This window comes from Cyanistes caeruleus, chromosome 1, assembly GCF_971803275.1.
Source record: "Cyanistes caeruleus chromosome 1, bCyaCae1.hap1.1, whole genome shotgun sequence".
Lineage (NCBI taxonomy): Eukaryota > Metazoa > Chordata > Aves > Passeriformes > Paridae > Cyanistes > Cyanistes caeruleus.
In genome coordinates, this window is record NC_141701.1 from 108,947,454 (window position 1) to 108,971,146 (window position 23,693).

Here is a 23,693-nt window from a genome sequence, read left to right on the forward strand (position 1 = left end):
AACGCGCGCTCCCAGCGCCCCCTGCGGGCGGAGCGCAGGCGCGCAGGAGCGCGACCCCCGCTCCCGCCCCGCCCACACCCGCCGATGCCCCGCCCCCGACTGTGCCACAGAAGCCCCGCCCCACCCCCAGCTCCCCGTGCAGACCCCGCCCCGCGCCTGCGCAGTGCCGGAACCGCCGCTTTCCCGCGCGGGTGAGGAGTCGGGTCTGTGGGGGGATTGGCAGCGCTGGGTACCCGCTGCTCAGCAGGGACCTTTCCGTGCTTCTGTGCGGGCTTTGGGCCCCGTGGGGAACGAGCCTCCCGGTGAGGAAGAGGCTTCTCGGTTGGGGGCTGGCCCCTCCCCGCCGTTCCCGTTTGAAGTCGGTGCCGCCGAGGCCGGGCGGCGTGTGCTGGGCCTGTGGTCCTGCGGGGACAGGGACAGGGGCAGGGGCGAGAGGGCTTCCGGGCTGCGGCGGGAATGCCAGGGCGCTCACTGGGTTTTGCTTCTTAGTTGAAGGATGAGAAGTAGTAAGGAGCCGTTTTTTGTGAAGTTCATAAAGTCTTCCGGGAGTTCGGAGTATTTTTCAAAAGCTCTTGAGGTAAGTGGGTTTGGTCACCTGTGTGAGCTTGATGAACTGGCATGTGATTTCTGTGTCTCAGTTAGCTGCATGTACCATACAATAAAATAATTTCTACGTGTACACTTGGAAATAAAGCTGTTTCTACAGCAGAGGTGCTTAGTGTGTAATAAAGCTTGTCGAACAAGAACAGTTTTGTTGGAGAACTTCAAGAAATAACTTCAATTTCAACACCCAGTGACACGTAGGAACGGGACATGTAGCCTGCAAGGCCCGGATGGTGGTCACTGATCTGAGCACAAACTTTGGAAGGACGCTGCGTTGTTTTACACCTTGGGAGGTTATTGGGAGCCAAAGGCACCATATAGGTGCATGGCAAGATCAGGTCCTGAAGGGTTCTGTGCCAAATATTTGAGTCAGAATATTGTGAAGACTCAAGGGAATGAGGGGGTCATCCATGAGGTATTTTAGCCCTTTCTTCTGCCAATACCTGTATTCATGGTAGCTTGGTTGTGAGCTGTTTTAGGGATGTGCACTTGTTTAGCTTGCAAAGGATTATTAATTATTTGCTAATTAAATAAATGTTATTATATTTATCATTTACCTGCAGTCTATAAAAGAATTCCAGTCAGAAGAGCATCTCCAGATCCTTGAAGAAGCATCAGTACTCAATATAAAAGAAAATGATAAATCACTTTACATTTGTGATCCTTTCAGAGGTGTGGGTTTCAGTCATCTCAAAAAGGTACGTCAACAACTTACTTTGAGCTCTGTTCTTTCTTTTTAGAAGCATTCATGTCCATATTTACATCCTGCATGTTCTTTCCTACACTGTGTAGCAGTGTGAACTTCATCCTGTATTTAGGGAAGAGAGTAACCAGCAAAGCATAATGATTATTTTCAGTAATTTGGAAAAGCAAACAGTATGGTCAGTTCTGATTCTGCTGGAGTGCCTGAGCTGGTTCTTACACTATTTATCTCCTGATAAACATGATTTGGTTTGAATCTGCAAGGAGTAGTCTAGTGGACAAAGATAGGCTAGCTGGAATTCCTGGCCATAGCCATAGCATCAGCTGCTTTTACTGAGGCCAGGAAATCTACAAGGATTGTATATAAAATCCAGAACTGAAAGTAAAAACAAAACTGTCAGCTACCTGGAGAGTCTCGAAGAGAAGGTGGAGGACAGACCAAAGGCCCCTCCTTCCTCAGAATTCAAGGACAAGGGAAGCCTTCCTGATGCCAATGCACCCTTTGCTTATTTTCTTTGTGCTTTTCCTGTTATTTTATTGCAGCTTGGCTGTAGGATTGTTGGACCACAGGTAGTTCTGTACTGCATGCAGTCACAGCGGTGTGTCCCGAGAGCCGAGTATCCTGTGTACAACATGACCATGGCCGATGTCACGGTGTCCTGTACCAGCCTGGAGAAGGATGTGAGGGTAAGGCCTTCCCAAGGATGGATTCTTCAGCTGGTTATTGTTGATAATTGCTTTGCATGGCTTATTACTAAGGCAACAGTCAGAGCATGTATGTCTCATTGTGCCTGTGTCTAGATCCATCAAGTCTTCTGTAGCTTGTAGACTATGTGTAGTTTATTCACGTATTAATACACCTCAAACACGATTATATACATTTACTTTATTCTGATACCTTTTTTGTAATACTACCTAAAACATCAATCATCTGCAAAATTTTGCTCATACAGCGTAATTATTATGTTTTAATTGAGGGTTTATATTATGTTCAGCTTATCATAAGTGTGCAAATAAAATGGAAATTATAGTTATGTTTTTGTGGTTTCCATATATATCTATTTAGTATTTTTTTAACAATTGTTTGGGGAAATCCTGGACAAGTGAAATCCATGGTTTTTAGTATAAAGTGGACATGACTGTCACATAGATTAGTTTTTCCTCTGATAATTTTCTCTATTTTTTTCCCACATCCAGGAAGAAGTTCATAAATATGTGCAAATGATGGGTGGATGTGTATATAGAGACCTTAATGTGTCAGTAACTCACCTTATAGCTGGAGAAGTTGGCAGCAAGAAATACTTGGTAGCTGCTTCCCTGAAGAAACCTATTTTGCTTCCTTCTTGGGTTAAGACATTGTGGGATAAGTCTCAGCAAGGGTATGAAAAAAACAAAACTGATTTTGTTTTTGGTAATGGTAATTTTTATGTACAGACTAATTTATTTTCGCAGTTGATTTTACTTGCAAAATAACTACTTTCTCTCTTTCATTCCTGTAGCATAATGAGGTATACTGATATTAACATGGAAGACTACGCTTGTCCTGTGTTTCTGGGCTGCACGATTTGTGTCACTGGCTTAAGCAGCTCTGACAGGAAAGAAGTGCAGCGCCTCACTACTGAGCATGGTGGGCAGTACACGGGGCAGCTCAAGATGAATGAATGCACTCACCTCATAGTGCAAGAGCCAAAAGGTAAAACTGATGGAATAAATGCTGTTTTCACTTCTGGAGTTGAAGTAGTGTGAATGTGTGTAAGCACAGGAGCTTGAACTGTGCTTCTGTCTGCTTCAGTGTTGCTCTTACTACTTCTCTTTAGGTAATCACTGTTGATGGAAAGAGTAACACTGGGCACCTTTACTGTAAGGACGTGAGAAAGAGAACAGAGGAAAAAAAGCCAAAGATATAGATGATATTTAAAGAATGGTAGATGGTATTTAAAGAAAGGAAAAGGGAGAATCCTAGAGGGGATAAAGAAAAGAAAAACTTCCTTGGGAGAGCAGGATAGGACTTAATTTGTACCGTGATTGAAATTGTATTGTGACCTGATGTTTTTTAACTGATTATTCTTTGTGCCTTCCAAGTTCCCTATTAAGATAAAATGAAAGCTCCTTTTCCTTCCTCTTGGGAAAATGAAAGGATTTTAATTTTATTGTGAGAAGAAAGGAAGGGTTTTATTTTTTTCCTTGATTTCCCTCTCTTTGCCTACAGTAAAGTATGCTCGGACTTTTTGACCTTTTTTTTGTTTTTTTGTGTGCTTGAAAGCTTTAATGCCTTTTTCTGTTTCTTGTTTTTTTAATGCTTTGTCATAAAATGAGTTAGCCATCCATGAGATTTTTCTACTCTAACTTTAATTAAAGCATAAACAGCTTATCAACAGTCTAGTATTACATAATTTGTCTATTATAATGAGTTATTTGAATTTGTAAATTTTTGTAATGTCCAGCCATCTTTCAGCAATCACTGATGCTTTAGTCTCTTAATGATTGTGACTTTTTTTTTAAACTTTGTTTACATCTGGAAGGTCAGAAGTATGAATGTGCCAAAAAGTGGAATGTGCACTGTGTGTCTGTGCAGTGGTTTTCTGACAGCATCAAGAAAGGCTTCTGTCAGGACGAGGCAATGTATAAAGTAGAGGCTGGATCAAAACCATGTAATGCACCCAGTACCTCAACACCTACAAATGACACCATCAAGCCTCCTAGTAAGTAAGATATTTTAAAATGTGTTTCAATAAGGTAGGAAATATTTGTATTAAGAAGGAAGAACTATTTTGAGATGGTTAAGGTGCTTGATTTTATAAATAGTGGTTTGACAGTTTGGGTTCTAGATTCAGCTGAAACTTAAAACATAACAGATTGCTTTTATGCACATTGAATATCCCAACATGCATAGGCTTCAAACACATGGATGGTTGTTAAAAAAGTAAACTTGAATTGGTGTACAATTGTCTGCTTGACATCTTTAAGTCAAGTGTATATCTTTAAGTCCTACAACAGCACAAGTGCTCATACATTTACAGTTTAAAACTGTCTGTAATGAGTTTAATCTCACAACAGTCCTAAGGATGGAGGGGAAACAAATGTTACCTTTTTTTTCTATTTTATTTTTCTTTATACACTTGTTTTTATTTATCTCATGCTATTAACAGGAAAAGTTAAAAGTGTTTTGTAAGCACATGTGGTAGCCTGAAAGATACAGCCAGCTTTAATGTGCATCCACCTGATACTGTCTTCTCTTAAATTAGAGTTGATTTCTCTACAATAGAGAGTCCTGTTTAATTTAAAAAGTATTTCTACAAGGTGGCCACAAAACTGGAATAACAGCTTTGAAAACAAGTCTCATTGCTGTGTCATAGGTGCCATCCTTTAGGAAATAAACAGAAGATGTATCAGCACTCTCTCTAGTAAAATGATGATCAATCTGTGTTTAAAGAAACCCCTTGGTTTAGCAAAGGTTTTACTTACCTAGTATTTTTCATTCTTCAAGCTTTACATTTTGTTTTAGCACCACAGAATCATCAGTGGCAAGTTTGTATTTTCTTTAGTGAAGCAGTGGAGAAAGCTGAGCCAAATCTAATCCCTCTTTTTTCTTTTTATTTAAAGATCATACCCTTTCGGATGTCAGCCACATTTCCAATATCAATTTGAGTGGTGTTAATGAAACTTCATGTACTTCAGCTATGAACAGCAGACTGGATCCTCTTTCTGATGAGCTGGAGAACTTGGACATAAGTTCTTTTCAAGCCCCTGAAGATTTGTTAGATGGGTGTCGAGTATGTTTAACAGTGTATACTTTGAAATGTTGGGTTTTAACAATGCGAAAGCAACTATGTTAAAGCACTGGCACTTTCTGCTTGGGTAAATTGTTTCCATGTCAGCAACAAATACTGGATTTATTTTGTGTCCATGTGCTTGTGTGTGTGTGTGTCTACATACCTGTATGTGTGAGTATAATTGTACTAAATATGTAGAAGTATAAAAGTTTATATTCATAGGCATCTGTATTTATACACTAGAGTGAACAAGTTCTAGAATTACTGTGTGGGTTTATTTGATTTTTGTTTGGTTTTTTTTTTTTTTTTGTTCATGCAGTTTCAAGGGGGCATTCTGTTAGTAAACATTGAAGCTTTGCTAGATTAATTTGCAAAGATAAATTGATCTTGATAAATGCTTAATTTTTTTGCTGCTTCTCAGAAGCTGCAGCACTACTTTCTGTGTTTCGCAGCAGTTGAAACTAATTATACCAAAACATTCTATTTTATTTTTTTTCTTGTTTTTTATTTTTTGTTTTACATATTTAAGGCTTTATTTGTTGCTCTGTTCTCTTTGTAGATCTATCTCTGTGGTTTCAGTGGCAGGAAGTTGGACAAGATGAGAAGGCTTATTAATTGTGGTGGTGGCGTTCGATTTAATCAGCTTAATGAAGATGTTACTCATGTCATTGTGGGGGAAAATAATAATGAGCTGAAACAATTTTTGGACAAGACAGCTCACAGGTTGTGATAACTGTATTGCTTAAGGTCTAGTTATACCTTGTTTTCTTTCTCCCACAACTTCTGGGGTTCCCAGCACAGAAAATGGTATCAAACTGTTGGAGTGAGTTCAGGGGAGGGCCACCAAGATGGTCAGAGGGATGGAGCACCTCTCCTACAAGGACAGGCTGAGAAGATTCAGTGAAGGCTTTGGGGTGACCTAATTGTAGCCTTCCAGTACCTGAAGGTAGCTTACAAGGGAGGTGGAGAGGAACTTTTGGCAAGGACATATAGAGATGGGACAAGGGGGAATAGCCTTAAACTGAAAGAGTGGCAGTTTAGTTCAGATATTAGAAAGAAATTATTTACTGTGAGGGTGGTGAGGCTTCTCTGGTTTCCCAGAGAAGCTGTGGTGCCCCATCCCTGTAAGTGTCCAAGGCCAGGTTGAATGGACTCTTGAGCAACCTAGTCTAGTTGAAGGCATCCCCTGCTCATGGCAGGGCAGTTGGAACTAGACGATCTTCAAGTTTCCTTCCAAACCATTGTGTGATTCTTTGGAATCACATACTGATTTGAAAATACTAAGTAGTTCTTGATTTAAATGAGAAGGCTTAGAGCTAGTGGTAATAAGTATGTCCACATGTGCTTTTCAGTACTGTATGTTTGGGTAACCATGAGTGACCTCAGTGAGTAGAAAAGCAAATGTTCTTATTGGTGAAAAGAGATGTTTGTGTATTTGTTAATACACAATTAATGTGTATTTATTAGTACATTGAGGAGGAAGAACTTGGCAATGCAACAGTGGCAGATATAGTTTATATTACAGAAAATAATTACAAAATGATCTGTTCTCAGACTGAAAGAATTAAAGTCTTTCAAGGGTTGTAAATTGCCCAGAGCTTGCTTAGTGTTAGAGTTACAGTCTTTGTGTGGTGTGAATATACTGGGTTTTTTTTTTGTCTGAAACCTGCTGTAAATTGTTTGTGTAATGTTTTTTATTTTATAGGCCTAATATAGTGACAGCAGAGTGGTTACTGGAGTCATTTGGTAAAGGTTGTCTTTGTCCAGTGGAGAACTATATCCCTCTAAACTACCAGCTGTTAGAGAATCCAATTTTAGAACAACCTGGAATGAAGTCAATTTTTCCAAAAAAACCCGGTCTCTTAAAGAAAGACACTGTGAACATTATAAAGCACCAGAAAGCTGCTGAAGATGACTTCCTCTCTCAATATGTAAATAACTATTCTACACTAGGTATGTTCTAGGTTCAGCATACTGTAGAAAGTTTAACTGTTCATAATTAGCATTTGAGCTTGCAGTATTTGCTTATTCAAAAATTATCCACATCTAGTATGTTAACTTCTACTTTGTGTTTCAGAATTGAAATTTAAATAGGCCTATATTGAACAATTTTTAACTAAAACCTGACTGAAAACTGCACAATCCTGTAATTGCTTCATGAAACTGTTTCGGGTTGTCTTTGATGTGATTGTCAAACAATTATCATGCTTGGTTCTTTTTTATTTTTCTTTAACCTTTCAGATGAAGTTGAAAAACTAACATCCAGAACCTTCAGTGATGTTACTAACTCGACTGCCCAAGGAGAGAATCAGCCTCCTGTCTGTAATGGGTCTTTGGCAGAGTCTTCTGCATTGGCTGAAGGAGGCTTATTTTTTGGGAAGAGATTTCTTCTTCTGGGTTTTGGTGAAGAGGATGAGTCCTGCATTGCAGATATTATAAAGGAGAATGCTGGGGAAGTTCTGCCACCACAGAGCAGAACCATTGCAGACTATGCTGTGGTACCTTTATTAGGGTGCACTGTGAGGGCAACTGTTGGTGACGTCGTCACAAATACATGGCTGGTAAGGGAGTTACACTTTTTCAATTCCCAAATAAAGAGGTGCCTGTATTAGAAATTTGTCTTGTCAGAATGCAGTTATTAATGGCTTAGGTATAAAGAAGATACTGAGATATTAGCCTCATTTCATTTGAAATGTGCTAAACTAAAGCTTCTGCATCTGTAGGGTGTCTTACTTGTTTCACTTCATTTTCCTCAGGACCCCTAAATAGGACTGCATTGTCATGACCCAGGCTTATATGAGGTCTGACAGCATTCTGTCTAAATGAACTGTAGAAGGAGCTAATTAACTAATAATGATGTGATATTTTGTCAAGAGCAGGCACATGATATAGACTACCTGCTGTTAGTAACTTCCAGTATTAGGTAACTTCCTGTGAAGTAAATCTGTACAGACCCTGAGATAATGCACTAAACTGGAAACCTGCAGGCTGGAACTTTAGTAACTGAAAAGTTCTGAATAATGCTTCAGTATGTCAGACTTGGCAAAACAGACTTGGTTTAAAAAGAGTTTGTCTCATCCAGTGGGAAATTGTCTCAGGTGTGATGATGGAAGCAGGATTGCTCATTGTTGAGACCATAAATGCTGTTGTAGGTTTGCTGAAATCTTGTTGGCTTTGTTACTCTTTGGCTTGTTTTACATTTTTATGTCTTTCGCCTTCTTGAAGATAACGTGTGCGGAACAGCAGGCCCTTTTAGATCTCCGATCCAATCCACTTTTCACACCAGTCCTGGTAATGGAAGGAGCTACCCCTCTGGAAGATTGTGTTCTTTCTTTTAGCCAGTTCACGGGTGCAGAGAGAGACTCCCTTGTTTATCTGGCAGGACTCCTGGGAGCCAGGTACTTCTCCTGTCACAGTTTCTTCTTGTTCTTAAAGAGACGATGTGCTGCCATTATGCGTTCCATTTCTTCTGTACAAGTATTGGAGTTAAAGCTCCATTCATTTACAAAACCTGGTGCTGAAGCAATGAGACATCATTATATAGGTCTTTCATTTTGCTCCCTTTTAAGGAAATCTGGTCAGTACTCACATAGTCTAATTTCTACCAGAATATGCCCAGTCTCTCATTTCCCAGTAACTGAGTCTCAGCAACTTTTTAGTCTGCTCTTGAACCAATCAATGAAAGTCAGGTTTTCAGATATGACCTTCCAAGTTGCTCTTTGGTTGTCTAGGAAAGGACCACTTCAGTACTATCTGGCTCAGTCTCATAAGCTTGGTGAACCCCATTCACTATCCCAGCTCCTAAGAGATGGTGTCCTATTTACTTAGAGTTCACCAAGATCTTTGAATAACTTTAAGAAAAGCATGTTTTGTCATGACATGGCAAAATTGTATAGCTTAGAGCAAGTATCATTTGATCTGGTTTGTAGCCTGTTTGAACTAAATTTTTTGCTGATGAGTTCTCAGTCCTAGTATCTTTTTGCAAGATTGTGTCTTTGATGATAGGAGAAAAACTTTAATATAAAAATACCTGTTGTCCACTTAGAAATGATGCTTGTTGACTCCAGAAGGGAAGCAGTCCTGCTCCATTCATCTTGATGAAGAATGTTAGGCCCAGTGTATGATTTGAAAATGGGATATTGCTGGAGGATTGCTGGAATATGAGAAATATTTTCAATGCTGGTAGAAGCAAAACCTTACTGTGTAACATTGTTGTTTTGGGGATTTGTGGGAGTTTTTTGGGGGGTATTTGTGGGATTTTTTTCTTTTCTGCAGGTTAGGCTGCAAAGTGCAAAGTAGATTGCCTTAAATATCTACTTCTACTGGTTCTTTTTCTGTTGTGAGAATACAATTTATAATAGTTTAAATGTTCTCTCAGTTAATGTTGTTTATGACTAAATGAATGTTTTATCAATCTAATTGTAGAGTCCAAGAATTCTTTGTGCGGAAAGCCAGTGCAAAAAAAGGAATGTTTGCCAGTACCCATCTTGTGGTAAGAGAGCCAAATGGCTCCAAGTATGAAGCTGCAAAGAAGTGGAATTTGCCAGCAGTCACTGTAGCTTGGCTTTTGCAGTCTGCAAGGACAGGAAAGAGGGCAGATGAAAGCAAATTCTTGGTTGAAAATGCAGAGGCTGAAGGTTGGTTCTTTGCAAATTAGGGGATATGATTGTGTCATTGTACTGTTTGTTCACGATCAAGAAGGCAGATGTGATGAAATTTTCTTTCCTAACACATTCAAACTATTAGAGCTAAAGGATATTTTTTCAAATATTAAGATAGAATTGCAAATTGGTTTGAGTTTGAAGGGATCTTAAAGATCATCTTAGTTCCAACCTCTTACCATGGACAGGGACACTTTCCATTAGACCAGATTGTACATGTAGACATATTTTTTCCTGCTGTTGAGTTGTGATTACAGAAATGATATTGTGTGTTTGCTGCAAATCTGGTGGAGCCAGTGGGGTCTTGTGGTTATCAGTCGGGATTCAAGCTCAGTGTCTCAATTTCATCCTTTTTGGCACATATGCTGCTCTGTAACTTGCTTGGCAATTGATGAGAGATCCATCTTAGGCCTGCAGACTTGTTAGTCTGCGATGATTTGATGCCCCTCTCTTCAGTTCTTCATTGTTGTTTAAGTAAGAGTGTGTGGTGTTTGTGTTCAAATGAAAAACCAGTTTGCTTGCTTATGTTTTCTTTGTTTCTTTTCAAGATACAGAGAGTTTCATTACTCAGCTTAGCAGGACACCAGCACCTGTTAAAGCTCCTGATTTAGAACAGCCTACTTATCTCCTTGAAGCTGGAAAAAAAGGAGCTGTGACCCCCCTTGATATCAACAGGTTCCAGAGTAAAGCTTTCCAAGCTGTTATCTCTCATCATACTGGGAAGACAACTCCTGTTGCACAAGGGGGACCACTCCAGAAAGAACCATCTTTAAATCTTGACACACCATCAAAGTTTCTTTCTGAAGACAAGTTTTTCAAGCCTTCTTTTGATGTAAAGGTGATTTTTGCAAACTTTTTAGTCTGTGTGGCCAGTGCTGTTTAAGATGTGCATAAACTTAAAACAGCACAGAAACCTGTGCTTCTATTTATTTTTGTGCTGTTCACATACAGACTTTCCCTTTTGAATAAAGCCAGGAACACTGGCTTCTTTATTTATGCAGTTTAGTTAATGGCTTGTGGACTAAATTTATTGTATAGTAGGTGCTGTAATGTCCTTAGTAAAGCTCCTTTGTGCTTATTGCATCATATGCTTGTGTGTCCTACACTTCAGACAGTATCCAGTCTATGTGCTTTGCATCTAGAGACTGATAAATGTGACAAGGCACCTTAAAATTGCTCTAGGTATTTGGAAATAAGTGTTTGCATTTTCTGATGGAATGCTGCTTTAATGTAATAGCTTTAGAGTAATTAAAAATCTGTTATTGCAAGCTGAAAAATGTGTGGGGTTTTGGGTTGAATATCCTATTCTGAAAACCATAGTAGGCTAGAAAATGCAGCAATAAAAACCCCCTGACACTTAGGGAGTATCTGCACTGGAAGAGCTCCTGAATGACTCAAATGTGCTTTGGAAGGCTTCAGACTTGTTTTTAATTTTCAAGGCCTTAACTGAAAGATCAATGCAGAGTTAGGTTTTTTGGGGGGTTGTTTGTAGGTTGTCTGCTTTGTTGTGGGGGATTTTCTGTTTCATTTTTTAATCCCTCTGCCCACAGTAGGACAAAACATGTTGCAAACATAGAAGAATACAGTATTCTCTTTAGCTAGTTCTGCTTCAGGAAGTGAAGGCTCTGGTAATTTTCAAAAGCAAGATATTCTAGACCAAAACTTCTCATTTTATATAAAAAAGGACAGTGTGAAATACTGTTTTAAAGGTGCAGGTAAAATTGCATACTTACATGCAGCTCTTGCGGGGCAAGGTGTGAATACATTAAAGTAGTTGGTTTGGGTTAGGAATACTTGGGTTTGGTTGCTGGCATTTCTGCTGAAAGCACTTCTCAGTGATGGCACTGAACAGAGAGATTAATAAATGGTTGTCGTCTTGTTTTCCTTCTGCAGACTCTGGGATTGGCTTTGCTTTGTACAGCTTTTGTGCAGTGGTACTATAGATGCACTTGGTAGTTGTTCCTGTTATTTGCTGTCCTGGTCCAGGAGTATGAAGTCCTACTATAATTGTAAAATTTGCACTTGAGTGTGAATTTTGTAAGGTGCTCATGAAAGTCAGTCAGTTTCTTCTTGTTTCTTGGTAGGATGCTCTGGAAGCTCTGGAAACTCCTAGAGGTCCTGAACAAAGAACCAGGAAACTGAGCACACCTCTCTCGGAAGTCATCAGCAGAAACTTGAAACTGGCACTGGCAAGCAGCACAACACATGCAGCAGCTCTTACTGCCAGCCCTCAGTTGGCTGCTGCACAGCCAGAAGTGGTAGGAAATTTAGGGATTTAGTTGCTGGAGCATAAGTTTAATTAAGAAAAAGCTTTCTCTTTTGTGATTAAGTTACAAAGGAATTTGTGAATTGTAATTTGTCTATTTGAAATTATCTATTTGAATACGAAGTCATATGATTATGTGTTCTTCAATGACCGTGAAAAGAATGTAAGATAGAGGACTTCCCTTATGGAAGGCAAAGAATTTTAAAACCTTTTTCTACTATCTGCACTACTGTCTTGAATATTAAGCAGTTGCTAAGCAATGTGGCATATAAATATGTACCAATTTAAACTCTGTAGTATTGGAATGAGATACCACACTTAATAAAGTCTCAGGTTCTAGCTGAATGGGGTTAGATACTTTGTCTTGGGCTAAAATTCAGAGTTCTTTATTAATGCGTATGTCTTCTTTTCCTGCCTTCCTCTCTGCTTAATAGGAGAAGAAAAGTGAGAGAAAACAAAAAGGTCTAGGAGGAAAGGGAGGATTTATGTATTGCTTGCCATGTTAGTGCACTATTTACTGTTGAGGAGGGGCAAGAAAGATAATGACCTCTGGAAAGGGGAAGGCTACTACTTTTTGTTTTGTAGCTCCTTAGTCTTACTTCTGTCATTCCTCTACAGTGAAGTACTTCAGTAGCATCAGGTTTGACAATTCCTTTATTTCAGTGCAGCCCATGATAAAAGGAGTAGAGAATGTTCTAGGGAGACTGGCTGAATCTTTTGTCTTGGCATTCCTAGTGCATGGTATGTTAATAATGCTGGGGTTTGAGAATGGGTAGGGGGGCATCAAAAATAGAGGAAGTGTGTTTATCTTACCTTTGTTGTCACTGTATATTTTACTATATGCTTCACTAAATATTTAAGTACTTTTGTTATTGATACAGAAGCCTTCCAATTGTGACATTCCTGTTTTTATCCCTGCTGTTTGACCAGGAAGAAGAGCCCAAGCCTCTAGCTGATGCTGTTATATATGTTAGTAAAAAACTTAGTAAGAGGCAAAGGGAGCTGAATGCAATAGCAGCTTCTCTTGGAGCAGACTACAGGTATCAGCCAATACAATGGCTTCTGAGCTTTTGCATGATGTGAATTCTAATAACTTTGAGTTTTTGCATCCTAATATGCCTTTTGCTGCAGTTAAACGTTAGATTTCACCATCCTAAACAACATTACAAGTCATCCACTTGTGATGTGAAATAAAACCATTTTTTCCTGCCACATACCCAGTCCCTGTGTTCTTTGAAAATCCATCTCAGAAAGATTATTAGTCCAGAAGTCTTCTTGAATTGCAGATTTTTTTTTTCTCTCCTTTGATTTAAAGAAATTTAGTTTTTGGATGGTTTAACATTTGCTTTATATTTTACATTTTGAATCTAAAGTGGATTTGTGTATGTTTCTCCCTGGCTCGAAACAGATTATTTTCTAGCTTGTAAGCACAGCTAAGTCAGTGTTATTAGAAAAGCTTAGGAAAAATAGGCTGTCATGAAGAGAAACTACAAACTAACATTTTTGATTTAAGACAGAATTCTGCTTCCACTAAATAATCTGATTTGTGTGTTTTGTTACTGACTTTTATGTAAGTGTTATTAATCATGGTGTGAAGGAAGTTAACCTTATGTAGTACCTTAGAAATGCTGAAGATACCTGGATTAAATAGCTAATACTTGTTTTTATCAGTTTAAAAATTAACAGTCCTCATTTTTGTTTTGAGCCTCAAGTGTTGGTATTTCACTTGCAGTTCAGTATGACAACAAAAGAAAAAGCTCTTATCCTAGATCATGCATTCTATTCAGAAACTGTTTTAAAATTCCACTTAAATAAAAATAAAACATAAAGCAAAACCCCTACTTTCCATACAATTATCCTATTTAGTTTTATTTTCTTCAGGAATGCTTTCAAAACACATTGAAGTTGTGCTGTCATGGAACTGAATGCTGTCTTTTCTGGCAAAGAAAGTGGGCTCATTGTTTATTGAGGCATAGCAAAATAGGCAAAACAACTTTAACTTGAACAAGAGACAGGACAATTTCTGGACTGGATTTATGATACTTTTGGATAGAAATTCCATCTTCAAGTTGTATTTTCTTCTCTATTCCAGATGGTGCTTTGATGAAACAGTAACACACTTCATCTATAAGGGAGGACAGAATGATAACAATAAGGAGTACAAATCTGTTAAAGAACGGGGTATACATATTGTTTCAGAACATTGGCTTTTAGCGGTATGAAGCTTGTTTTGTTCCCTATATAAAAGTAAAGGGAAATGGAGGCTTAAAACCAGTTATGTGGCAGTGGATTTTCTGAATGCATTTATACTAAACATTTATAAGGACTGATGTTTTGCATCTTGCTTTGAATTAATAAATTGATCTCTTTTCACTGATGTACATTTACTTTGTTCTTCATAAGGAGAAAATTGATTCTCTTCCACTTACGCTACATTTTTCTCAGAATGGCAACCTCTTTCTTCCTCTTGTGTGAAGTGCTTCTTATGACAGTGTTTTTATTGTACTTTTCTAATGTTTAGGTGTGAAGTTTATTTTATCTCAATCAGTTTCTCATCTTTCTCTTATTAACTGATGTTATTACAGAGTGCCCGAGAATGTAAACGGCTTCCTGAATCTCTCTTTCCTCACACTTACAATCCCAAAATGAGCCTGGACATCAGTGCAGTGGAAGACATCAGGTTCTCCTCCTCCAGTAAACCTCTTTCAGCTGGAAAACCAGCAGAGGAAAGTGAGGTATGATGTGTGGTAGGAATGCCATGATGTGATCAAATCATGAAGTGATTTGAATTCAGTTAATGGTTATATATTAACATAGTAATAAAAACATTGATAATAATTCAGCGATGTCCTGAATCAGGTTTAGCTAGTGATTAATAGTAGCTATTGCAGATGTACCCTAAGGTTTTTCTGCATTTATAATATTCACCTTCTAGGGTGATGGAGGAAAACACAGGCATTTCAGGATTTGCATTCCAGATTTAAAAAGATAGATGTCTTTTCTTTTAGGTCATGAGATCTGAGGTGTGAACTTGCTTTAGTAGACATTAAGACTGCAGAATAGGAGTTGTCACCCATGCTAATGTTCACTGTTCTACTGTCATTGCAGTAGCAGAAAGGTTAAATTTAAGGCAAGATTAGTGATCTTCAGAATTTATACAGGTGTCAGACATGGCTGAAAAGGAAGAAAAAAAATTGGTGTTTGAGAAATTTACTTGTCTTCATTGGTTTTAGATTATTCCAGTGGTTGAAGATGATGCTGAAGATGATGTAACTACTGACCAAATAAAGGAAAAAGTCCCTGTAGGGGAAGAACAAATTGTAGCAAGTGAATCCAAAGGAGGTAAATGTAAATCACTTTTTTCAGAATATTTATGGGCTATCAAACTATCAGTATAAGTCATTGCAGTTCCAGGTGCTGAATGCTAGGATCTGGAAACTTCAGGTAGCATGTTAATATACAGGTCAAGTACAGATAGCTTTTATTACTGCTGGATGCCAGGAAAGGGTTTCCCCTCTCTATTTTAAAGATCTTGACAGCCCACAGGAAAATCCTGATCATTCATTGGAAGATAGTTAATTGCCATTTCTTTGTTTTTAAAACACTGAAGTTCATCTTTAATGGAAAAGATTTTTGTTTTGGAGTATATGTTATGTAAATAAATGTATTATGGAAGAATTGTGGATCTAAGTTAAATTGTGTAAGGAGATTCAGAAGTGAGCCAAATGGAGATTTCTCCTTGTGTCTAAGAATAGGTGACTGAGGGCAGATGTAGTTTTCCTTGATATTCTTACCCAAGTATTTTTCCTTGTTTTAATGTATAGTCTTTGTCCTGCTGGAGGAGGGAGGTTGACTGGATTTTCAGTTTTCATTGAAACAGTGAGCAGTTGTTCACTTTTCACTTGTTACAGTATAATAGTTGTGATATTATGAGTTTTGTTTCTTCTCTTAAGTTTTAACCCAAGCACTAGAAATGAGGGAGAACTTCCAAAAGCAGCTGCAGGAGCTCATGTCTGCCACATCACTAGTGAAACCACAAGGACAGAGAAGGTCCCTTTCCAGGAGCAGCTTTGATGGTTCTCCAGCCACTCCTGATAGCGCACGGTCTGTGCGAAATGGCCGCAGTAGGGTCTTGGAAGCCCTAAGGTATGGATTTGTGTCTAAATGTATCTTGTTTTGTCCTTGCATGTATTTTAGACAGTCATTGAAATTTGGATAGGTCTCAAGGGTTTTCAGATGTGTTGTCTGTTTCTACTGATGTGCTTGAGTTCCTTCTCCTGCAATTTAGAATGTTTAACTGGATGTGCTGAGTAAAGTCAGAAATAATTCAGAATTAATTCACAGTAACTTTGTTTTTTTAAAAAAGAACAGAATAGTATGATTGCTTTTAATGTTCAGGATTTGAACTGGCTTATTTTCTTTCTCCAGATTCCTTGTGTTCATATAGATTTTGAAGAAAGTGTGTATGAATGCTTACATAGGTCATAAAGAGGTAGTAGGCATTACTGCAAAGCACCTCTGTGAATGTTTCTTCTCTTTTATTTTTCTTTTCTGTCCAAATGGAGAATAGGATTTGAACTCCGTCAATGCTGATGTGCAGTAAGACAGTAATGGAGCCCTTGCAAAATTATTCATTTAGCTTGGTGCTTATTTGCAAATAAATAGTCTTAATAAAGAGTAAGGTATGCTGATTTTATAGTAACTTATTAATATGTACATAATAAAAATATCTACCATTTTTTTGGTTGCTCCATTTTCAGTGATGCTGACACTTAGATTCATAAAGCCAGGGTGCTTGAATAGCTTCTGCACTGAAATTTTTTCCTTTCCCAGCCATAATTTCTAATAATGAGGTCACTTGGGTGCCACAGTTGATGTGATCATTAACACATTGCCTTCTAGAATGGAAGTCTTCTGTAAAATGAGTCTATAAGGTATCTGTGGCTTTTCCCTTAGGCAGTCCCGCCAGGCACTGGCAGATACAAACACAGAGCCATCCCAGAGTGAGCAGATCATTTGGGATGATCCTACTGCGAGGGAAGAGAGAGCAAGACTTGTCAGCAACCTTCAGTGGCCTAATAGTCCTTCCCAGTACCTTGAGCAAGGTCAGAGTAACACCAGTAAGAACATGGATGAGATCAAAGGATCTGTACCTGATGCAGAGATGGCTGATATAGGTAATATTAGAAATCCAGTATCCTTGTTCCAAGCAACAGAGTCCATTTGGTCTTTGGGACTTTTAAAATACAGTAGCATTTGAGTTCTACTTACAAATAAAGGGAGCATTGTTGGCATTTCCCAAATGCTAAAAAAATACAATTTCACATCTTTGAGCTCCATTTTGTGTTGCTGTTTTTGAAAGAGAAGCTTTCCTATTAATTTGTGATCAAACACTAAGGCAGTGCTTGTCTAAAAATAGACTACTGTGGCTCCAAAAAAACCACTGGAACAACTTGAAAGACTCCATAAAATTTTCCAAGTTGTTTTGGTTTTTTGTTTTTTTTGAACCATAGCTGGTTTCTGGGTAGCCCCTCAGGTAAGTATAGTGGAATTCAAATGGGAATACCATGATAAAAATCTTTTCCATTGTAGTGGAAATATTTATAGGTGAAAAACTGGGGTACAAGATTAACTCATGGATCCAAAAAACAAAGATCTGTCAAGTTGCTGATGGACATGCTTGGGTCAGGATTCGATAAAGATACTTTGTTCCCTGCTCTTCTTGAAGTCTAAAATCTCTTACTAGGACTAAGGAAGCAAGATACCTTTTCTGCTAAAACCTGATGTTTTTTCATCTGTTTTGCTTTCTGTTCTGAGATAGCAGAATCCTATATTTCTCTCTCCCTGCTGCCACCAATTCCTTCCCTCAATCTACTCAATCTACTTGTAGAGTTTCTGTGGTAGCAGTCTTCCTGAAAACCGATTTTGTCCTAGAGGAGGTTGAAGAAAATTAGATAATTCCATTCAACTGATTTTTGGTTCAACCAAATCAGTGCCTTTTAGCTGAAGAAATCAGGTCATTTGAGGTTATCAGGTGTTTCTTTAAAAGCCAGGCATTCAGGGACATGATTGCAATTTTTCTGTTGGTGGTTTGTGGTATAAGGAAGCGCATCTTCTGAAAGGCAGGTGAAATATAACTGTAAATGTTGTAGAAGCAATTGTGTGGATTTTTTATTTTTATTATATCTTTTAATTTATTCATAATTATATTCTGCCAAAGGCAAGTCATGCAGCACCACTTTGCTTTCACAGCTGTTCCTGAGGCTGGGGATGGACATGTGATTGAAAGTCTAAAGAATCCCACATGTAGAGATCCTGAAATGCCAATTAAGGATAACTTGATCCCCACGCCACAGGCCCCCAGCATTGCTTTCCCCCTGGCTAACCCTCCTGTGGCACCAGAGCCCAAAGAAAAGGTTTGTCAAGTGGAAAAGTATTTATGATGGTTTGTGTTCTGAAAGATGCAGTAATACTTGAAGAAATTTTGAATTTGATAATAAATATAAAATATGCAGATCTGCATTTAAAATCTTGAGGTGGATTACTTCTGTGCAGTTCTATTTTTTCTGTTCTTTTCAATACCCCCCCTTCTTTGACATTTTGACAAATAATATTTGCTCAAAAAATATAAAGCTTGTCTGTTTATACAAATACATCATTTTGTCCCATTAGCAAGTGCTGGAATGCTAAGACAAGCTCTGGAGTGAAGAATTACTATGTGTGCTACTTGGAACTCCTCCAGCCATGTTAGGATAATGGAAAAAAAATTAGGCCTTTGTTCCTTTGGTGGTATCTGGAATTTTATGTTTAGGTACAAATGGGAAATTATTTTTCTGCCAAGATCTGGTTTAAAATTCTATTTTATTGTGAACTTGGAAAGGGAAGGGAAAATGAGTATATAGTCTCACCTGCAGTGTGTCATTTGATGCTCAAAGTTTCAGCAGCTCTGTGTCTTTAGAGGAATAATGTGTCATATTAGTGGAAAGGCCCTCAAAGAATATAGTATTCCAACTTCATAGAAGGTGAATGAGGCAGTGTGATAGATCAGTGCTGATTTCTTCATGTGTTCAACCTGGCATTCCATGGATGTGAATGAAGGATTACTTGTTATGACAGATTAGTTCAGCTGTGCCCTGAAGAAAGGGGAAACCAAAAGGATGTTCAAGCAGGAGCCTAAGGATAATTTGATAAGATCCAATCTTTTTGTCAAGTGACTGACAGGTTTGGTTCTGCTTTTCCCAGATAAAAGAAAACTTATTTATATATAACCCAGAATATTTGGCAGAGAAATAGTCAGCTGTCAACCTAATCATTCTGTCATGTTTTCAAAATCTGTTGCTGTATTTCTAGGTTGTTCCTGAAGATGAGAAGGCTGATGAAGAAATAGAAAAACTCCGTAAATTTCAGCTGTCTTCTCTTAATCCTCAAGAAAGAATTGATTACTGCCATCTGATTGAGGAATTAGGTACCAGATACTTGTGAAATGCAAAGAATATTATGTGTCTGTATGTGTCTGCTCAGCTGTGGCTTGTTGTGGAAAAGAAAGGGCTTCTGTTAGTGTCTCATCAGATTTGAGGTCTCAAATTTATGGCTTTCTGTGCTTGTGAGCAGGTCTTTGAATATAGTATTACTATTATGCGAGCGATCAGCTTTGCCATAAAACAGCAATGGTTTTGTCTTCTGATAGTTTTCTTTTAGCTGTCTTTACAACAGCCTCATTCTTTACTGTTGGGAGTGCCCAGGATGGGCTCCCTTCTGGTGTCTTTCACTCCTGTCTGTGTTGCTGTGACATTTTACAGAGCTGCTCTTTCCTAGCTGCTTCTGCCCATGTCATTTCAATGATAATACTCTCAGTGCAAATTTGAGCTGAGTTTTCATCTGGATTCAAATAATTCTCACTTTGAGTTGATCCTTTTTGTGTGTAGCATGACACTTAGATAATTTGAATCCAATTCATTCCCCAATTCAAGGTGGAACAGTACTTGAGAAACAGTACTTTGATCCGAGTTGCACACACATTGTTGTGGGACATCCTCTTCGGAATGAAAAATTCTTGGCTTCGATGGCAGCTGGAAAGTGGGTGCTTCATCGTTCCTACCTGGAGGCGTGTAGAGGAGCTGGCTGCTTTGTTCAGGCATGTGACCCTATCACAAGGACATGAGTGTGTTTCACTTTTTTGCATTTATTTTTGTTCTGCACTACTAGGAAGCTTGTTTGGGGTGGCCAAGCCATGGGAGTTTTAGAGAATCCAAAATCTGAGAAGTTTTTGGCCAGCTTTGTCTGAAAACTAGTCCTGCACCAAACTCCTGATATAAGAAATGAAATACCTACGCTTTTTATAATTGCTTCTTAAAATCGAATCTTTGAATACCTTTTGGTAAATTCTCACTGTTATGAGCTAAATTTACATGGCTCTTGTTAAACCAGGAATAAAATCTAGATTCTTTCAACAGGTGAACATATATTATTTTTAAATAATTCGATTCTATAACCGTGTACATAAATATTTTTAAACTCTACCTCTTCCAGTGCCTTCCTAACTGTTAATTTTGCAGTTCTCTTGGCTCAGACAGTTCTTTTACATTGACCAGGATAACTTTAAAGTAATGCATGCAGACTGCTTCATATCCTTATGTATTAAAACTAACTTTAATTGTTTTGGAAGACACTGCAGAAATATAATCAGTGATATCCAGTGTAGTGAGTTGTTTTGTCCTACTCTTGAATTCTATTGTAGGTGTAACTGCAAGAAGAATCAGGTTGTATACAAGGCTTGATGCCACATAAAACATGAGTTAATTTAGATAAACATGTTCAGTTAAGAGCCATATCTCTAATTTTGCCTAGAGCTGTTTCGGCTAGATAAAATCCATATATACAGCCAGAGTGAGATGGGATTTGTTTCAGGGATTTTTATTTTCTATTTGGTGTGGCATTTTAAAATTTATTTTTCTGCTGGTAAAGTTGGCAGGACTGCTTTTTAATTCAAGCTTATGGTTGTTACAGGAAGAAGACTATGAGTGGGGAAGTAAATCTGTACTTAATGTTTTGTCTGGAATCAATGTAAACCAGAAGAAACTAGCACTGGCAGCCATGAGGTGGAGGAAAAAAATTCATAAAGGGAGGCAAGAAACGGGTATTGTTGAGGTATATATGGATACTCCTGTAATGTAAACTGTACAGTGTGGATGGGCAGGATAGGGATTGTCACCAAGAAACTAAAAACTTCAATGTCAGGGGAAGGTAGCCTGTCTTGTTATCAAGAACAAAATGTCTTGGCTTGATATATTGTAGTTAAGCAATTTTGTTTTTTAAAAAAGTTTCTGTGATGGTCTCTTAAAAGTCTTAGTCTCCTCTGAACCAGTGTTCATGTTTTGCACTGCTGGAATGTGGCTACTTAAGTATGTAAATGTCCCTCAGCCATCAGGAAGATGATGTTTATTCTTGAGAGCTCTGACTGGAGAGCTAACCTAAGTCAGCTCTGCTAGGAAACCAGATCTGGTTACTGGTTTCATAGTCTTTCAGCGAGGTTTTTGAACTCCCCAAAGCCTTTCAACTCCTCTCAAATCAGGCACTGCAGCTGAGGATTTATTGAAAGGTGACATTTCAATTATGTCAGGAAAAATCTGGTGTGTGTTTTGCAGTAACCTTTTTAAAAGAAATGCTTGTAACAAATCCTCCCCATCCTTTGCCCCCATGGAAACCACACTAAGTGTTTGTAGGAGGCAGCCGGTTGGCCCTCTGTGCTGTTAATGTAACCAAGTGCATGCTGGGGGAACAGGGGGAAATGTTTGCAAGTCACTGGGGTTTTTTTAAGATGAATTTCTGGCAGTGTCTGGTGTTTTGGAAAGCATACTCTCTGCAAGGGTCTTTTCTTAAGTGGGGCTAGGTTGCAAGCTGCTGACTGTGGCCCAATAGCTGTATGTTCAGTGGGTACTTTTTCTGGCATGCATACTTAAAGGCAAAACTAGGTAATTGCAAGTCTTCATCTGGTGGATATTCTCAAAAGGGATAAATTATAGGCCAATTAAATCTTCACATTTTTTCAGTAGCAGCATACTTCTGACTGAATTGTCATTTATCTAGGGAGCTTTCAGTGGTTGGAAAGTGATCCTGAACGTTGATCAAACCAAGGAAGCAGGATTCAGGCGCCTTCTTCAGTCAGGAGGAGCAAAAGTATGTAGTTGTTATGAAAAAAAAAATTAAATACATATATGTTTGTTTAATTATGTTTTTCTTTCTGTTTAACCCTGTGCTGGGCAATTTTATGTGAGTAAAAGGTCTTAATGAACAAAATTGCTTACACAGGGTAGCTGAGATATGGTCAAAGGGTGGGAGGAAAAAGCTTTGTCATCTTCACTTTGCAAGTGGTTAGGCAGAGCAGCTTGTCTGAGGTTACACAAGTCAGTAGTGCTGGTGGGAATTGAGGACAGAATTTCTGTGCCCTCCTCTGATGGGAAGGATCACCCTTTTGGACAGGTATGTGATGGTACAGAATGCAGCTGTAAATGTATTTGATTCCCCACTGGTTTCTGTTAGTTTGCTGAGTAAACTTAAAGGTCATGAACTGCATTTGTCTTGGGGAAGAAACACAATTTAACTTTTGTGGGTCGTGTTTTGTCTGTAGGTTTTTTCTGGCCATTCTGCATCTCTCTTTAAAGAAGCAACTCACCTCTTTGCTGACTTCAGTAAGCTGAAGCCAGATGACTCCAGGGTTAACGTGGCAGAGGCGGCAGCCCAGGGAGTGAACTGCCTCAAACCCGAGTACATCGCTGACTACCTCATCCAGGTGGGCACACCCAGGGCTCCCCACCTGCCACACTGCCCCAGCCCCCTGCAAGGGACAGCTGCTCTACCAGTCACGGGCCTCCTTTGCCAGGAATTGTGGCCACAAAGTGCCTGTCATGAGGGCTTTGAGCTGTGGCCTCCAGTTTATGCTCTGACATGACTTTTTCTGGTGCTGGCAGTGGTATCTCGTGCAGGGTAGGGAACTGCTTACAAAACGTATTTAAAATGTGTAATGTTTGTTTTGTTATTTTCAGTTTGGACAACTAGTGAGCTGCTTCTGTTCTCTCAGAAGCTGCTCTTCTTGAGCTTACCCACTCTTTTTTCCTTTCTTTGTTGAAGGATCCACCTCCCCCTATGGAGTCTTACTGCCTGCCAGAAGCTGAGTCTTACCTTCAGAATAACTCAGATCTTGGAACCGGATTATCCCAGAAAAGAAAAGCACTGGGAGAAATGAGCAGAGTCAAGCGATCCAGAATACACTAAGCATATTCTCTGTTCTTAATTTGTACATTTTTAAATTCATATTTATATTTTTTCATTCTCGCCCAAAAAATTAAAAGCTTTGAGGTTCACTTTTAACTTGTCCTGAGATTAAAATAAATTTGCAGTAATGCTTATAGGAAAGATTGCTTTGGTTATCAGTAACATCTAAAAATATGGCAAGAATTCATCCAAAACATACTTTAACATGTCCAGTCTATCCCATCACTAGACTGGACTTCTTTGTGGACATACTTGTATAATAATAGTTAAGAAATAATTTGTAAAACACATATCACATCTTTTATCTGTGTTGTGGGGAAAATACCAATTGATGAGAATTCCATTGCATTTCCCATATATTTTGTATATAGATTTTTATGTTAATTTTCCATCTTTTGGTATTTTCTATTGGCAGGG

At 38.6% G+C, this 23,693-nt stretch overlaps 1 protein-coding gene across 5 annotated transcripts; it reads left to right on the plus strand.

The window, feature by feature from the left end:
• The first annotated feature begins 13 nt into the window (after positions 1-13).
• TOPBP1 (DNA topoisomerase II binding protein 1) lies at positions 14-23,417 on the plus strand. 5 transcript variants are annotated; one of them, XM_086849125.1, is made up of 28 exons: positions 14-191; positions 490-577; positions 1,167-1,301; positions 1,849-1,992; positions 2,503-2,684; positions 2,805-2,998; positions 3,828-4,007; positions 4,909-5,078; positions 5,638-5,801; positions 6,784-7,031; positions 7,320-7,639; positions 8,304-8,476; positions 9,504-9,715; positions 10,288-10,577; positions 11,824-11,997; positions 12,936-13,045; positions 14,098-14,221; positions 14,591-14,740; positions 15,239-15,347; positions 15,959-16,151; positions 16,962-17,182; positions 18,258-18,421; positions 19,356-19,470; positions 19,976-20,139; positions 21,012-21,152; positions 22,092-22,181; positions 22,633-22,794; positions 23,133-23,417. In XM_086849125.1, exons 2-28 carry the CDS (start codon positions 497-499, stop codon positions 23,274-23,276), a joined length of 4,554 nt encoding a protein of 1,517 aa, XP_086705251.1. In that variant the 5' UTR covers positions 14-191; positions 490-496; the 3' UTR covers positions 23,277-23,417. The 5 variants fall into 5 exon arrangements, with proteins under 5 accessions (XP_086705251.1, XP_086705264.1, XP_086705285.1 ...); XM_086849138.1 differs by having other exon boundaries at positions 10,288-10,571; XM_086849132.1 differs by having other exon boundaries at positions 137-302.
• The last annotated feature ends 276 nt before the right edge of the window (positions 23,418-23,693 follow it).